The sequence below is a fragment of the Glycine soja genome, chromosome 15 (assembly GCF_004193775.1).
Source record: "Glycine soja cultivar W05 chromosome 15, ASM419377v2, whole genome shotgun sequence".
Classification (NCBI taxonomy): Eukaryota; Viridiplantae; Streptophyta; class Magnoliopsida; order Fabales; family Fabaceae; genus Glycine; species Glycine soja.
In genome coordinates, this window is record NC_041016.1 from 1,998,423 (window position 1) to 2,016,879 (window position 18,457).

The following is an 18,457-nucleotide window of genomic DNA, read 5'->3' on the forward strand; positions in this document are numbered from 1 at the left end:
ACTTTAGGAGAAGGCCCATTTGGTGTTGACACATCGAAGTAATTTGTGTCCTTCCCATTATAAAAGCAGAGAAGGAGGTCAATAATTTTAATCCTATAAGTTTTATAAGATTCGGGTAAACCCAGTAAACTGGCCCATCAAAATCCTCGATCGAGGGAGGTGAACTGCTTCAGTTGAGTAGTCAGTTATCCCAGTAAGTCTTGTTGTGCATGCATTAAGCACTTTTTTTTTTTATCTGTAGTTCATTAGGCACGTTTACCCACGTACACATTCACGTCTAATATTTTAAAAAACGTAAAAAGTAAATATTACTTATTCTTGCTTCAAGGAAAAACAAATTTGAACTTCTGCAGGCACGAGTTTTAACTTCACACGTTGTTTGAAAGAAAAAATAGAAAGAAAAAAGTGAATTTTATGTAGTTTTTAATTTAATTGAAGGTCAAGAGAAAGAAAAGTAGTAAACCTTCATTTTTGGTAGATAAAAAAGGGAAGAAAAAAATGATATTTGTGAATATAACTACTATCTTTTAATTTATTTATAGGGTAGGTGGATAAAAATAATGAAAGAAAGAAAATGAAGAGTATTTTTAGATATTTTAATATAAACATATTTCTTAAGAGTATAATTTCTTATGAGAATATGTTTTTTTAACAAGATAAGATAATTATTTTATTGTAATTCGTTCTTTATTATGCTTAATATAAAGATAACAAATTTATAATATAAATTCATTTTCATTATTTAATTTCATTTAATAAATATATTTTGAAATAAAAAATAATATACTAAATTAATGTCTACAATTACAAACATCAATCAATTTAAACTGTAAATATTATATAGAGAAGCAAATTTAGTATGCGAGTTAAATTGAGCTTAAATATCTTAAAGTAAAGTAAGGTCTTAAATTTAAATATTATGAATAAAATATATTATTAAAAGGAGAACCTTTACTGATTAAGGTAATGACCAAATTCTTTTATCAAAATGATTAGTTGTTAATAAAACTTGTAAATATTACATTAATAACACGATAAACAAATTATCCATTATATTTTCTATTTGAGCTTTTGAATTTATGAACTATTGAATTAAAGTATTTCATTTAGTAATTAATTGAATTTAAATATAAACAAATATAAAATAGATATGCATGTATAAAAAAATAGTCCTTAAATTTCCCAAGTATCATATCTAGTCCTTAAATCTAGCACCATCAATCTAGTTGGTCCCTATTCCATAACATTACAAAATTAATTATTTAACCAAAACTTCTGACTATTATTATCGATTTGATCCCTAAAATTGACAATCATAACTCAATTTAATTGGTCCTTCGTATAGAAACTAAGTTAATTAATTGATGTGCAGTAAAATTATGAATTAAATTTATTGATGCACGCGCCAAAGTCAAGGCCTAAAATAATTGATAGGTGACAAAATTAGAGATCAAATTGTCTAATTTCAACGTTTAAGACTAAATCATTGATAGTTACTAATTTCAAAATTGATTTTTTATTATAATTTCAGAAACCAAAATATATTATTATTATTTAAGGAGAACTTAAAGGTTTACCGTAATTTTTTAAAATAAATTGAAATATGAAATGTAATAATTATTTAAACACACAAACATATAATTATTAAATTTTAAGTTATTTCATATTCACCAATTAATTAAACTATTGGTTTTATCAAAAACTTTAACTTAACTAAAAAGGAAAATAAAAGTGAACCAAGTTTGTACATTTGTAGCTGTTTAAATTTTTTTTTTTGTACCAAATAGTATTTGTAGTGTGAAAAAAATATATACGAAAGACATCCAAGTATAAGAGAGATTTTTTTTTTTCGTAATAGGAAATTTTGAGTTTTAGAATGTAAAAACTTAGCTGCTTCTTGACCAAGTTTTAGTGAATTATGAATCCTTTTTATTGAAAAATAGGAGATGAAAATGTGGAAAACGCTGTAAAAGAAAATTTGTAATTTTGTCCTGAAAATTTACATAATAAGGGAATTGATAAAAATAGTTATGTTGAGTTTCACAATAACATAATGCTTAATAACATAATGCTTATATAACTGGATAGGTGACTTACTTTTTTTTTTAAAAGACTTTTCGGAGGATGCATTGAGTGCACTTTAACAAATGAGAGCGAGGTTATAATTGTAGTAAAAGGTGGTTTACATTGAAAAAGTTATAAATCATTGGCCCACCAGAGAAGTAAACAAGGAAAATTAACTCGCGTGGAGAACACTTCATTCACGTGGTTTGTGAAAATCAAACTAACCATTCTTAATTTCCAAATGAAAGAAATTAAAATTGCATAAAACATGTTTATGAAACATTTTTCGTAGCACAAACTTTTTTTTCTCCTTCAAATGAATACAGGCATACACGCGACCCTTCTTCGGGCTACCGGTCTGTCAGATAAACAATTCAGAACATTATTGTCTTTCATGCTTTAATATTATTATTAGAAAAATGTTACACAAATCGCTCAACACTATGCTACCTCCATCAGTCACCCGTGATTCCGTGAGCTTGATTATAAAAACATTATTTTATTATATAATAATTTTATTTTCTTTTTTATTAAATATTAAAATATTATATAAAACATCACATCAACAGATGTCACAAGGGTGTGTTACTGTTGCTGGACTGTGTATCACTGCTCTTATTATTAAGTGAGTATGAAACGGGTAAGATGAGGGCAGAAAAGGAGAAATTCTCTAACTCAAACCTGTCCCTAAATTCATTTCTATATTTTTTTTAGAGTGAATAACAAATTTAATATTTAAAGTTGTAATTTTTTGTTAAATTAGTTTCTAAAATTAATAAAATGATCTTTGAAATTGTATATTATTAATCAATTTAGTTATTCAAATGATAATAATAGCCAAATTAATTGTTGAAATAAATAAAATGAAATGATCAATGAAATTAAAATTATGAATCGACTTAGTATTTGAAATTGTAATGGTCTGTCAAATTTATCATTACAATTAAAAATACTTAATTATATTTTCTCTCTCTTAATTTTCAAAATTTTGCAAATTATCTCCTTAAAAAAATTTCTCATGCATTTTGACTATATTTTTCATACTTAATTATAATATATTCCTTTCTTAGTTTACTACCTATTTTTTTATTTTATTTTACTATCTAATCTTTTTTAATTTTTATTGTTGATACTCGTTTAAATCAATGAAGTGTGTTAGCTTATCGTATTATTACTTAATCGGTGATGCGATACTCTATTGACTTATCGCGTTATTATTGGACGGATCAATACTAAAAATATTTAAATTTTTAACAAATCTTGTCCTAATTGACATTGTCGTTTCGTGATGACATATATTAAAGAAAAAAAAACTTAATTGTACTGTTACACCTTGGGATATTATGTTATAGTCACAATGTCCAAGGCTAATATGAAAATCCATTAAAAATGAATTTGTCAATTCTTTTTTTTAATTTCTTAATTTAGTTTTAGGTATTTATTTTAGGTATTTATAAAAAATTGAATTTTATTTATTTTCTATAAATTTTCTATATCTTTTCTATATATAGAATATAGAATTCCTATATATAGAATATAGAATTCTTTTATTCTTTAACCTTTTTTAGTTAATAAGGTTAAAGAAACCACTTCACTAGCTCGCTGTATGTAACCTTGAATAAAGTTCACGGAAGGTTTTACTTTTGAATAAATTTGCATGCACTCACGAGAAAATTTCAACCCTTTTTTATCCCCTTTAAATGGATAAACATCGATTGAACTGATGGTAGAAGAAAAACTTATGGTCCAAACAAAAAGTAGGCACACCAAATCAGCATATCTATGAGGAATATATATGTTGTAGATAAGCACAGGATATATTCTGAGTTAGACATGGCGAATTCACCAGCAGAGCTGTAGGAAATTTCTAAAAGTGATTAAGCACGAGCAGTTGTTGAAAAATATTGAAGTCCTTTCATTTTAATGCAACCCAGTTGCATGTGTTCATATCCTTTTAATCCTGTATATGTTAACCATGTTTTCTGGATAAGTTCAATTCGGTGGTTTCCTTTGTTTCTTGGTCAGCAATCGCACACGATATCAATCACACTAGTTGCTAGCTAGGTTAGAATTAAATATCACAAAAATAAAAGGTTAAAAATATATATATTACAAAACTTTCCTTTTAGGTTTTTCGTTTGTCAATCACATTTTTGTTTCATTCAAATTTGGACCAATCAGTTACCATCACACCACACTTATTTTGGTCAAATAGCTCATAAGTTAGCAAATTTAAAAGTTTCCAAAAGTCTTACCAATTATTTATTGTGTTTACATTTTTATGTCATGATGCATTATAAATTTATAATATATGTACGTAGTTTTAATGTTTGATTTAACTGCTCTTACAAGGCAGAAGAAAAAAAACTCCTTGTTGGAATGTATGATTTAAGATATTTTCTTATACATCGATGGCAATAAAATTCGAACTTGTAATTTCGTGAAAAGTGCTCAAGTTTTTCACCACAAATTTTAGTGACTTTGATTTGTGATCAATGATTATTTAACTTTCATATATATATATATATATATATATATATATATATATATATATATATATATATATAAAGTGATCTTTTAATTAAAATACTCAAATGTGGTGAGCAAGTTGCAAACCAACACGGAAGTCACGACACGAGTAAGAAAAATAATAATATATTTGTATTTTATTGACTGATCTCTGAATCTAAGGACACAGAAATCATACTCTTCAATGGAAATGGATAAGCTGCAGTTATATTTTCAAAACTGCACCTCCTTATAGTTGACTTTACATTATTTATACTTGTAAGAAAACTAAGTATAATTATTTTCTTAGATATGCTTCTCTGACATATCTTTGAAATTTCTTTCTAATTTGTTAATCAATTGGACTAAACTAATCATTTCTTACTTTGATATCTGTCATATCCCATTTGCGAATTTCAACAATAGCCAGCAGTATTTTCCACGCAAATAGGAACTAGGATAGTTTACGCTTCAAAAATTTGCATGACACATGTTTACAATTTTTTTAGTTGAGTTTATACATTATTTTGTACAACTTTCAAGATTTTGTTTGAAAACAAGACATGTTTAAATGTCAACATTGCACACACTGTTTACCAATTTGTTGAAATCCGAATCTATAAATAGCCATCAGAGCACAAGTTCCCCACACCTCACCTCATTCCATTAAAAGCCACCATGGCCGTATCTCCAATTTTGTTGTTGTTGGCTATCTTCTCTCTCATTTATGGCAATGGTATTCTTCCCATTGAAGCTACCCACCATGTTTACAGAAATCTTCAGACTCTATCTTCTGATTCCTCTGATCAACCTTATAGAACCGCTTACCATTTCCAACCTCCCAAAAATTGGATAAATGGTATATTCCTGCAAAATAGTCTTAATTAAATTTTCTTTCTCATGTCCTCCTTTCCTTACTTTAATTTTCTTTGGGAAATATTTTATATCTCTAACTATTTTTTACTTTGTTTCTTTTTTTTCATTTGATGTTATGCTGTGGACATCGTGCAGACCCTAATGGTTAGTTCTATATTCTCTGTCACACTTTTGCTCTATACTTCTCAAAATGAATGAAATACTGAAATCCAAAATCCCAATTCTTTGTAGTAGGAACAAAATGAGTATTTGATTAAGAAATTCATTTTTTTTCTATAGTTAAATTTAACTGTTGAAAAGTTCCTGCTCCATGGTCCCCCATTATATATTTAAAACATGCATAATTAGAGACAAATAGATTAAGGTCTATGTACATGTTTTGGCTGAAGATACGCATGCTTGTATGTGCAGGACCAATGAGGTACAAAGGACTTTATCATCTCTTCTACCAATACAATCCAAAAGGTGCTGTTTGGGGTAATATTGTGTGGGCCCACTCAGTATCAAAGGATCTTGTGAATTGGACCCCTCTAGATCATGCCATCTACCCTTCTCAACCGTCTGATATCAACGGTTGTTGGTCAGGCTCAGCCACAATACTTCCTGGGGGCAAACCAGCCATTTTATACACAGGAATTGACCCTAATAATCACCAAGTTCAAAACTTAGCCCTACCCAAAAACATGTCTGACCCATTACTTAGGGAATGGGTTAAGTCACCCAAAAATCCACTAATGGCACCAACTAGTGCTAACATGATCAATTCAAGCTCATTTAGGGATCCTACCACTGCTTGGCTAGGCAAAGATGGGTACTGGAGGGTGCTGATTGGAAGCAAAATACACACTAGGGGTATGGCAATTTTGTACAAGAGCAAAAACTTTGTTAATTGGGTTCAAGCCAAACAACCCCTACATTCAGCTGAAGGCACTGGAATGTGGGAGTGCCCTGATTTCTATCCAGTGCTGAATAATAAACCATCATCAACTATTGGTCTTGACACATCTGTGAATGGTGATAATGTTAGGCATGTGCTTAAGGTTAGTTTGGATGATAAAAAACATGATCATTATTTGATTGGGACTTATGACATTGCCAAGGATATCTTCACTCCGGATAATGGATTTGAGGATAGTCAAACTGTCCTAAGATATGACTATGGAAAATATTATGCCTCAAAAACCATTTTTGAGGATGGAAAGAACAGAAGGGTCTTATTGGGTTGGGTTAATGAATCCTCAAGTGTTTCGGATGATATCAAGAAAGGATGGGCTGGAATCCATGTAAGTTTGACTCATCAATTTCTTAATTTGTTATTTTATTCATTTTTTGTGAATGCAATATACAACTCTTGATTGAACATATATAGAGGCCTTGAACTTATTCTAATTTTATTATTATTATTATTATAGTTTATTGAGCATGGTTTATGATACGTGGTTTAATATTACACGAGCCTGCTCATGGCATGCAATGAAATTATTGAGACTGTACGAGCTAGACTAAACACAAATTTATGTTGACCTATGCATTCTTTTTAATAAATTCAATGGACTAACCTTTTATTCAATAATATAATGTAAATATATTTGCAGACTATTCCAAGGGCCATCTGGCTTCATAAATCTGGAAAACAGTTGGTGCAATGGCCGGTGGTGGAACTTGAAAGCTTACGTGTGAATCCTGTCCACTGGCCCACCAAAGTGGTCAAAGGTGGTGAAATGCTTCAAGTTACTGGTGTTACTGCGGCACAGGTATTATTCACTTTGTTACATTTAATTTGCATATATTACTCTTAAAAAGATTGTAACAAAGTGAATGTATATGTTTACTATATCTGCAATATTTGAAATTAATATTGCATTTATGTTGGTTCACAACCATATGGCAGGTTGCTTGAACTAATATATGAATACAACTGCACAAGAGTAATATGTTAATGGCATTATATATGTATATAAGCTCAATAATGAGTTACTGTATATAACATATAAGTTGTAATTATCCTAAATAAAATGAAATATGACTAACAGAATAAAGGGAAATTAATTAATAATATAGATGAATAGTTAACAATATCCTTATATGAAAATGGGCATATTAATTATTTGTTATTTTATTTGTTGGCAGGCTGACGTTGAAATTTCATTTGACGTGAATGAGTTTGGAAAGGGCGAAGTATTGGACCAATGGGTGGATCCCCAAATTCTGTGTAGTAGAAAGGGTGCAGCCGTAAAGGGTGGTTTGGGACCCTTTGGCTTGCTAGTTTTTGCTTCTCGTGGCTTGCAAGAGTACACGGCAGTATTCTTTAGAATATTCAGATACCAAAATAAAAATTTGGTTCTCATGTGTAGCGACCAAAGCAGGTTTGTCCTTGTCTTCTGTACCTTTCGCTATACTTTTTTTTTAATCAAATTAAACTTTGGTTACTTGTCAAACTTGAGATATATATATCCAAGCCTTTTTCTCACTTGCTGATATATGCAAATTAAATGTAATACTTTGACAGATCCTCTTTGAATAAAGATAACGATATGACCACCTATGGGACTTTTGTGGACATGGACCCTCTTCATGAGAAGCTGTCACTAAGAACTTTGGTAAGTTGATGATGTAATTCATGTGAAACCATACAAACAAATGTTTAACAGATGAAAAGTACTTTTGTGGATTGTAGTAACCATAAATTGCTTAATATAATTTTTTTTTCATCCTTTAAAATTAAAAATAATATTATGAAATTTATAATAAGTGACGCATCTGACTCAATCAATTAAGTTAAATTTCTTAATTGCTTAATATAATTTATATAAAAAATTCAATTTAATATAAGAAAAAGAATCGGGTAATACTTATTAAAATTTAAAACCATAAGCTAATTCATAGTTTATTTTTCTCATTCACAGATTGATCACTCAGTAGTGGAGAGTTTTGGAGGAGAGGGAAGGGCTTGCATCACAGCCAGAGTATATCCCACAATAGCAATTAATGAAAAGGCACAACTATATGCTTTCAATAATGGAACTGCCGCCGTCAAGATTACAAGATTGAGTGCTTGGAGCATGGAGAAGGCAAAAATAAACTGATACCAACAATTAAAGAGGAACCCAATATAGGATTAATGATAACCAATATTTGTGTTCTTTTATTAGTGCCAACAAATTTTATTATTACTGTACTACTATAACCATAGTGCTTGTTATTCAGGTTAAAAGCAATAATTTGATAAGAAAATAAGAACAAAAATATGTTTTGTAAACATGTTATAGTCTTCTAGGTTACCTGTCAATTTATTTTATCATTTTGTATTAACTTTTATTTACATGATGACACGTACATGTAATTGGCAGGAACAATTTTAACTCAGTATCTTTGATTCATAAGCATATCTATTCTACAAATAAGGGTTTCCCCTGATAAATAATTAAAATATATTTATTGATAAATCGTTCTTTCCTTCAAATGGCAATTACGATCCCTTCTTCATTTATTATATGATGCAGTTACGTACAGTCATGTACTGCTTACCAATCAAATTAAGCAAGCGACATCGTTAACACTTAACAGAAGCAGACCATACAAACGTAATTGGAATAATATGAAGCTCCGAACATTTTCTTGCCATCTATTTCATTTCGATAATAGAAAGTAAGTTCAATCCCAACAGAACTTAAGCAACATATACTTATTCTAATCCTTCATTAAATGCAAAACATAAATATTCTTCATATGATTCTAAAAATCCACTTATGACGCCAACAATTGCTAACAAGATATAAAGCGTAGTCTACCCCACCACTCCGTAGCTAAGCAAGGATGGGAGTGTTCATGGGGCTCAAGAAAGATTAGGTGTTAGATTAATTATCTAACTATTTTATTATCTGGATTTATGTTAATTAACTTATTATTAAAAATTACTCTTTATTATTAATATATTAACAATTATCAATAGTTATTATTGCAAAGCTTAATTAAATCATGAACGTATTAGGCAAGTGTTCTGAATAATTTGAGTTGAGTTGAGTTATTCAAATTGAGGCCTAATCGATTGAAATTGAAAGGAAATAATTAATCTATTTTTCTGCCTCTTTGTTAATAAATCCGTAGTATCATGAAAAATAGTAGGATGTGTAAAATGACAATAATCTATAGATATGATTTGATTAAATATTGATAATCTGACATCCTTCTTTCTTTTTTATCAAACCATTGAAACCAAATAATTTATGTCTTACTTTTTATTACTTGCTAAAAGGTTACAAAAAGAGAGGTCTTTGTCTTCATACAATTAGTTACTGATAATTGTTATGCATACGTTATTTGTATACTAAAATCACATAGTAATTATCTCATTTTTTTCTCTTTTATTGCTTATTTTGTGTTAAAACAATAAAAATTTAGTTTCTCCTAAATTTTTATCCAGAAAATGCTAAAGTTAATGATTTTTTGAGTAATTCTTGTTATATTTTGTGTAAAGTTGTGGCAAAGGCCAAGAAGAAGATTCATGAATTGAAGTGTCACACTCAACACGATCTCCTCGCTGAACGAGTCAAAATCGTTCTGCCCAAGCAAGTCGCTTAGTGCAAGAAGTCACATTAAAAGACAACTGTCACGAGCAAGCGCGCTAAACACGCATCCTGCGCTTAGAGCGCGACCATTTGATCCAATTGTACAAGCGCGCTCAACGCAAGTGTCACATTAAGCACACAAGAGAATTCTAATTGGTCAATCAGTTGGTGAAACATATAAAAAGGAAAGGAAACATTTGTTTCCTTAACCACAAAGAAACTTAGAAGCAGAGGAAAGCAAAGAAGTCAGTGCAAGGAAAATCCGTTTCTGGAGCTCTAGCCGATCCGTTTCAATCCATTTCATCCCATTTTTATATTTGTAAGTCTCTCGTGACAATGAAATGCTAAAACCACATGTTGTTGGGAGCTCTGCAAACTAAACTCTCTTTGATGTAATGATTCTAAACTATCTTTTAATATAATGTTGTTATTATTATTCATCCTTGTGCTTATTTACATACTTATGGTTTGATTATTCATTTTACGTACTATTTTAGGATATAAATAATGAGAAACGTTTGTATGCTAAGAACTTGAAAAGAATATATGAAGTGAGTCATATCTAGGGATAAAGTGATCTTCTTTAACTTGTTCATGCATATATGTTCTTAATGCAAATCATTTAGTAATCAATCACCAAGGGATCGAAAACGATATTAAGTGATTTAGGTTCTTTCACTCAAGAGATCTTGATTAGAATAGACTAGTAGATGCGGATAATAATTATATTAACGTTAAAAGAGAAAAAAAATCTATTAAAATTACGTCAAGAGTAATTTTGACAAGCGAAACCCCCAACACTTTCCATAACTCATCACAACACCATCTCACAACTTTGAGTGTTTATTTTCTTAACTTTCATCTTCCTTGCTTTGTAGTTAATTCATTTTGGTTTATACTTGTAATTAATCAATGAACAAAATTCGATTCAAGTCACTAATTGCTTAATCGTTTATATATATATATATATATAACTTTAAGTACAAACATAATCCCTGTGAAATTTAATACTCAATTTTACTGTTTTATACTATTTGTGTAACTTGATATTCTTGTCAAGGAAACAAACAATTACTTAATTGTTGTTCCATTAAATAGTTAATAAATAGTTTTTGGCAAAGTCAATTTTACGCTTGAGGGGTACTTTATTCTCATTTTAGTCATTAACCAAGTCATTCATTCATATCTAGTGAAGAACATAATGACTAAATGCTTGGAACCAAGTACATAACCCTTATTTAGTCAAAAAATTATTAAAAAAGTAACTATTAGTTGAAAGTTGTATAGTTAACTTATTAAAAAAATAAGTTATCATAAAATTATCTATTAAAATCATTTAATAAAGTAAAATCATATAAATTAATGTTTATATGATATTTTTATATAAATTTTAATTATTTTATGAGTAACAAATGCTTTTGAGTAATTGTAATTTTTTACTTTTAATTAATTTGGAATTCTTAACATTTTTATAAAAATTAATTATTTTAATTAGATTTTATTAGTTTCAATTATTTTTTATAACGTGCATTATACTATTATTCTTATATCTTAAAATGTTTCCACCTAAGTTTAAATTAAAATAAAAAATAACATAAGCAAACATGAAAGCTCTATATAAAAAATTACACAAATCTCTCCTAAAATTTGAGGAAATTACACAAGAATTTCCTCTATTTCTTAACATTACTTTTATTCCTCTTTTACAAACAGAGTCAAGTCTCGATTAAAGATATATTCTAAAAAAATGAAATACTTTCTTTTAAGGTAAATCCATCTTATCCTTTTTCTTGTTCATTTTCTGTTACATATCTAAATGAGAACAAGATCACTTCCAACTGCTCTTGCCGCCACCCTCCTCATCAATCTTCTGTCGTCCTCCATGTCAACAAATCATCAACACAAGAATAAAGTGAGAATAATATATTATTCTTTTACATTAAAAATGTTGAAAAATAATATATTTAAATTAATTGAATTCAAAAAAATGCCCAGCTTATTTTACCATTTGCTCTCAACTTTTAGGATTCGTTCGTTTGTAGAAAAGATAACAAAAAAGAAATGGAATAAACAAGTTAAATTAAATAAAATTCACATTTTTACATTCTATTTTAATTCAAAATTTGTATTGCATTTTTTCTCATGGATCCTTTGCTACAGTTTTGAGGATGATCATGACTTTGTCATGATGAATTATTCAACCCGGATTATCTTTGATCCATATGCATTTCTAGCAGACCTTCCCATGAAAAATATAGAACGTGCATACCAATTATGTTCCAACACAAATTTCAACGACTGACACGTGTCTTCATTTAGTCAATCAAATTATACTACAATCAAATTAGTTAAATCTGTACAGCGCTTTCTTATACATGAAAATTGATGTGCAATTGTTTTAAAAAAATAATGTTTCAGCATATTTTTATTGGTTTTAATTTTTTTACAATATTGTTCAGAATGTATCAACACCTCACTTGAAATTTGACCTTGTCAGCTATTTAAATTATCTAACTCCTTAATGTATCAACGCATCTTCAAATGAGGATGTTGAAAACCAAAGCAATCCAATTAAAAATGAAAATCTATATATATATATATATATAAACGAGTTGCTCGCTCATATCGTTTCTAGCAAAGCAGCTCTAATCAATTTTCAGTCTCTTAACACCATCATTCATTTTTTTTTTTCTTACCCGAGAAGACTTAACACAATTTTTGAATATTTTCGTAGAACAAGCAGCAGAAAAGTATAAGTTGCACAGTTTCATATAATTCACAATAAATATGGACAACGACACACATACTTGTAACTTTTCTTTCTTTTAGAAATTGTAGGCTCTCTGTACAGTTTCATATACTAATACACAGAATAAAACGAGATAGAAATAAAATCCATATCACACTGGCACAGGACACAGGTCAACTAACCCAATCAGAAGCAGCAAATCTGTACAGTTTCATATAACGGTATAATACACAATAAATATGGACAACGTCATGAATATACTTATCACTTTACTTTTTTCTTTTTCAGAAAAAAACTAAAAGCAGAGAGAAATAAAATCCATATCACAGGCCAACTCAAAAAATTACCACCACCAACCCCCAGCCCAATAAAAAAGAGCAGACAATAATAATAATCATAATAATAATAATAATTAAATTGCAAATTATGACTGAAATAACCCAGACTCTACAGTGATTACTTCTCTGAAACTAAATATACCCAGGTCTGTTTGTACACAGCCAAACACTACTGCTGCTTGCATTCAGGAGGACGCTCCATCGGCTGATCTTTACCAGGTATGGCCCTGCCACCACTCTGCAGTTTAGACTGACAAAACATTGTATGTAGTAAGAATACCAGTACCAAACAATTAAGCAGATGGTTAACAAAAAAATACATAAATCAATAAATGTAATCTGATCCAAGAATAAAAAAGAATGTGCCAAATTACGGACTCTATCCATACCTTACTCTTGCTCTTCCCTTTCTTTTCCTCCTCATCCTCACCATCCTCATCCTCATCCTCATCATCATCATCATCACCTTCTTCATCTTCATAATCATCTTCATCTATATCCTCAAAATCACTCTGTGCAGCCTCCCCCGTGAACCATGACACGGCATGAGGAATAATTTTGTCCCGGATTGTAGAACTGCAGTTGCACGTCAATAAAAAATACATCTAAAAAATAGTAGTGAACAGCACCATAAACAGTCATTTGGTGTCATCCATAAATGTCAACATTTTCTTCCAAAGGTTAATATCTGTTCATTCTGATCTTTTTCTGGTACAAGAATGGCACAAAAGTAATTACAGTTTTAAGGACATGAATTCATAATGTTGGGCGTGTACCATAAACAACTTTATACTCAACATGCCAAACTACATTTCAAGTTCAACAAATATTTTTCAGTGGAAACTAACTAAATAAAGATGTAAAACCAGAGAACAAATAATTAAAAAAAAAAGCCTTTTCCAACTAGGGACCATCAGATAATAAATACACTAAGCTTTAATATCAATGAAAAGTATTATTGATAGACCAAAAGTCTTCATCACTCAGATAAAAAGGAATAAGAAATATCGCTCAAGTATTCACTACTGACTTACCCAATGTCATAATCATGTTCCATCAAATTCTCGAGCTCTTCAACCTATCCTTGCAAGCATCAAAGACAATCAGCGGTCAGCAGCAATCATTTGACAAGTTTCCAATAGATATTGGATACTAGATAGATATAAATCAGAGACGTACAGCATCGTCATCAATATCATCATCATCCTCAGGGACCTGGGGAGGATTGAAAAAGTTGAAGAAACTTTCACATTTTTCTGTTTTTGTGATGGGTTTAGCATTCTTTGATCCTTTACTTGGCTTCTTCTTAAGAATCTTTTGTGTCAAACACTTTCCTGGATGCCACTCAATCTCCGTCCTAGAATTTTTAAATATTAAAAATTAAAAATAATATGTGCAGAAAATGAAAACACAAATATAAAGACTTGAAAATTAACAGATATTACTTACCCTATTGCTTTCTCTAATATAGGGTCATCATCTTCAATCATGTGATATGTTTTTGTTAGCACGGAATTCTTGAAATAAGGATTAGAATCAAAATAAAACTCCAGCTTGAAGCCCTTAGGATCGTCAATTCTACACCATTTGATATCTTTAAGATATTTTAGGGACCCCTCATCACGTTCAGTAATCTAATAAAGGGGAAAAGAAAAGTAGATAATTATCCTACAATCATTTCAACAGATGGAAACTAAACACACACAAATTCCACTACCTCTTCAGCCAGTGCTTCATTAGTCTTCATTGCAGTTAGCCAGAACTCAGGTACTCCTTTGTCTGAATTAAAAGGCCAGTTCAGATAGTATCAAAAGATAATGTACAAGGCTACAACGCAAAACAAGAGTAAAGTAACTTACCTTCTGCAGCTTTGTTGGCTTCTTCTGGTACTGCAACATTTGTAACTCCTTCAACCTCTACCACACCATTAACAATCTCATACCTCTATAACCACCAAAAACAATTCAAAGACAAAAGATATTTTGTTACCATTGTGAGGCAAAAAGTAATTCAGTCTAAAGTTCTATATAAGATCAAATCCCATGAAAGAAATCTCATAAATCAAACAAGATATCTGACAAATAAAAAGGTTCATTGCTCATTATCAATGAACAACATGCACACTTTTGTGTAAAGCGGTTCATAGAGCTTCTGGTATTTAGCCTCCAGCTTTGATCGCTCCTCTAAAAATTTAGCCTCCACCTCATCATGTTGACTCTGCAAATTCAAAACCAAATCAGAGTCTCATTTTTCGTCCCTCTTTAATATAAAGATGATCATTATAATGAGAAGTTAGAGAGAAGAGAGTAGAATTTCTGTTACAAATAGTAATTAACCACAGGTGTCACTGAGTATAGAACACAAGGAAACAAGTATATTATCTTGAATGAGCAGCACAGTTCTATGACATATTTTAGACAGTTGAGAATATTATTCAAACAAATACTCTCCCTACACCTCAGCACTCTCCCCTGCTTCTTCATGATAAGTGATAACAGCACAAAACATAGACCAAGCAAGTGCCTCCCATTTCTTGTGGGGTTCAAGTAGATAGGGGTTCAAGTAGATAGACAATTCCACCATTTTAATATTTGACACGAGAATCAAAATAAAAAATATGAAGGGAAGGAGAGCAATTTAAGCTAAACATTTAGTGGATTAAATTCCAAGATTTATTATAATTAAATAACCTGAGTATCCCTATCACTGTGAATAAATAATTACAATTAGCACAGAGTCCGACACACAAAAATACATGACAACAATAAGAACCCAAGAGATGGAAGTAGCATCAAACCTGCAGATCTCTGAGAATTTCCACGCGTTGCCTGACTTTGGGTGGCAGTGTCTCCAGGATGTCCACATGTTGCCCAGCGAGGAGCTGGAGCTTGTCCTGCATACACAGTACAACACAAAATAAATATGGCAAACCCATGAAATTAACACATCTGAGATATAGTAAGACTATGGTTTTGTAATCATTGTATTCATTGAGAAATGATGGATTCCTTTTGGCATTTGAAAACAGGTTCACAGCCCCATATGAAGAAAAAGATATAAAAAAACCATTGTAATCGAATAATTTTTGCACCAAAAAGGCAATTACACAGAGTAATCTCTTTGGAGGCATAAATACCACCAAATTGAGTTTTGAATCTCTCAAGTCAACAAAGCCTTTCTCATAATCAAATCAGATCAACATGCTTAACAAATTTAGCTATCTAATACAGAAGGAGAAAAGGCCATTAAACGTAATTCAGCGTAAAGTTTTTATGACAATTAGGCAAAGAAAAAACACGATAAGCGTTATAAACTAACCTTGAGTGCATTCACGAGACCAGCACGATCCTCAGCACTAAGAGCTGCACACAAAACCAAACACACTCGAATTTAGACCTAGTTTTTTCAATCAAGCAATAACAATTCTGAAGTATATCTATTCACTAGTCCACAAAGTCACTAATTCCGAAAAAAGAGTAGAATAATCAGACGACTATAAGTACGAGAGAGAGGAGTGGCAACAGTTTGAAGAGTGAAAAACGATAAAAAAAAATTCCTGGATAATTTGAAAAGCGTGATTTAGGAATTGCGATTTAAATTACCGGCGGCGGCAGCAGGAAGATCGGAGCCGAGATCGGACATGGCGAAGGAATGGAGAGAATGGAGAACGAAAACTGCTAACGAGGAGGGAAAAGAAAAGAAAACGAATGAATAGATACAGAACAGAAGCTCCGAAATATAACTGTATATATCTTTTGTTTGTTTACACGCGCGGGAGACGCGAGTATGGAGCACGCGCTTTTTGGCGGATCATAGGACGTGTTGGTGTCATGTCAGTTGGACTCGGACCAGGTAATGCTACTATATCCTGTAGGATGTTCATACGTGCAAGACGCATGCAGCATTAAAAAGAAATTTTGAAAATACTTTTAAATATTTTTTTTAAGTAAATTTGTTTATATAACTTATATTAATACGGATTAATTAATTCGTAAGAGTTATATGAATTTTTAATTTTTTTAATTAAAAGAAATATTAAATTTTTATTTTTTTAAAATTATAAATATGTTAATATAATTGTTAAAAAAAGAAACAATAATTATTTAAAAATAAAAAAAAATTAATATATTTACAATTAAAAAAATAATAATTATTTAAAAATATGATTCTAAATAATCTTTTTTTATTTAAAAATTAAATAATAACTATTTACAAACAAAAAATAAAATAATATATTTATGTTTGATAAAAAATAAAAATTTAAAAACAAAAATCAAAATAATATTTTTATAAATAAAAATTATTTACTATTAAAAAATTAATTTATTAATAAATTTTTTTAAAAAAACATTCAGATTAGTTAATCCGTATGAGTTATATGGATTAATTAATCCATATGAGTGATACGAATTACGTAATTCGTATTTGTTACAAGGTATCAAATGTGATCCTAAATCACAAAAAAAAAGACGATAGTGTAGATGACCTGAATGAAGCCAGTGGAGGCTGACAACAGTGACAAAGGAGATGAGAGGGAGAGGATTTTTAAAATTTAAGTGAAAAACATTTTTGTCACTTTACTTAAATTGCTTGGTGCACCTAGCAACAACCTATTCTGTCAGGATATTTTCTAATGATTTGAATATTTCAGAAAAAGGCTGCACTCCATAAACATTTCTATTAATTTTACATTTTGGATTATTCTTTTTTAGAAAGTGAAACTGTTAGTTGCTATTCATAAGTTAGTTTGGTATTGAAAATTTGCAAGGAAATAACAATGTGTCTCCAATTTATGGTTCTTTTTGTAGAAATTATATATATTTCTTTTATTGTGTGATTTTATAGAGTAAAAACTTTATTTTTGTGAACTAATGTGGAATCCAACTTAGTTTCAGATCAAAGAAGAAAAGGTAAAAGTTGTTGGTGACTCGCTTAACGAGGCAGATTGGCTAAGCGAGACTCATCCACTTAGGGAGGCATCCAACTCGCTTAGCGGATGAGAAACCCTAGAAGAGGATAAGCTAGAGATTTGCACACCCAGCGCGCAATCAGCCCGCCCAGCGAGGATGTTGTCTCTTCTCACGCTTAGCGCGTCCAAGCTCGCTTAGTAGATTTTCACTTACTCTCGCTCAGCGAGACATGCTTGTTGAGCGAGCCTTCAGAAGCTGAGAAATCCAAGAGCTTTTAAAACATTGAAGTTGGAGGAAATGAAGAGTGCGATCTAGAGCAACAAAGAGAGCCTAGCTTCGTGAAAAATAGAGAAATTTAGGGTTGAGAAGCTGGAGAAGACATTCTCCATCATTTTTCTTCCATTTTTCTTTCACCAAAAATAGTTTCCTTCTTGTATTTTTTGA

General features: G+C 30.4%; 2 protein-coding genes across 2 annotated transcripts; one reads left to right on the forward strand and one right to left on the reverse strand.

Annotated features, from left to right (window-relative positions):
- The first annotated feature begins 5,210 nt into the window (after positions 1-5,210).
- LOC114386859 (beta-fructofuranosidase, cell wall isozyme-like) lies at positions 5,211-8,834 on the forward strand. Its single transcript, XM_028346912.1, has 7 exons — positions 5,211-5,431; positions 5,584-5,592; positions 5,860-6,731; positions 7,044-7,202; positions 7,579-7,814; positions 7,958-8,048; positions 8,355-8,834. Exons 1-7 carry the CDS (start codon positions 5,251-5,253, stop codon positions 8,532-8,534), a joined length of 1,728 nt encoding a protein of 575 aa, XP_028202713.1. The 5' UTR covers positions 5,211-5,250; the 3' UTR covers positions 8,535-8,834.
- Positions 8,835-12,943: 4,109 nt separating this feature from the next.
- Positions 12,944-16,863, reverse strand: LOC114386369 (nucleosome assembly protein 1;4-like). Its single transcript, XM_028346370.1, has 11 exons — positions 16,706-16,863; positions 16,422-16,465; positions 15,901-15,996; positions 15,228-15,320; positions 14,963-15,047; positions 14,821-14,882; positions 14,553-14,737; positions 14,283-14,460; positions 14,138-14,181; positions 13,493-13,679; positions 12,944-13,353 (listed from the first exon to the last, which is right to left on the reverse strand). The coding sequence occupies exons 1-11, from the start codon at positions 16,743-16,745 to the stop codon at positions 13,273-13,275; spliced, it is 1,095 nt and encodes a 364-aa protein (XP_028202171.1). The 5' UTR covers positions 16,746-16,863; the 3' UTR covers positions 12,944-13,272.
- Between the last annotated feature and the right edge of the window lie 1,594 nt (positions 16,864-18,457).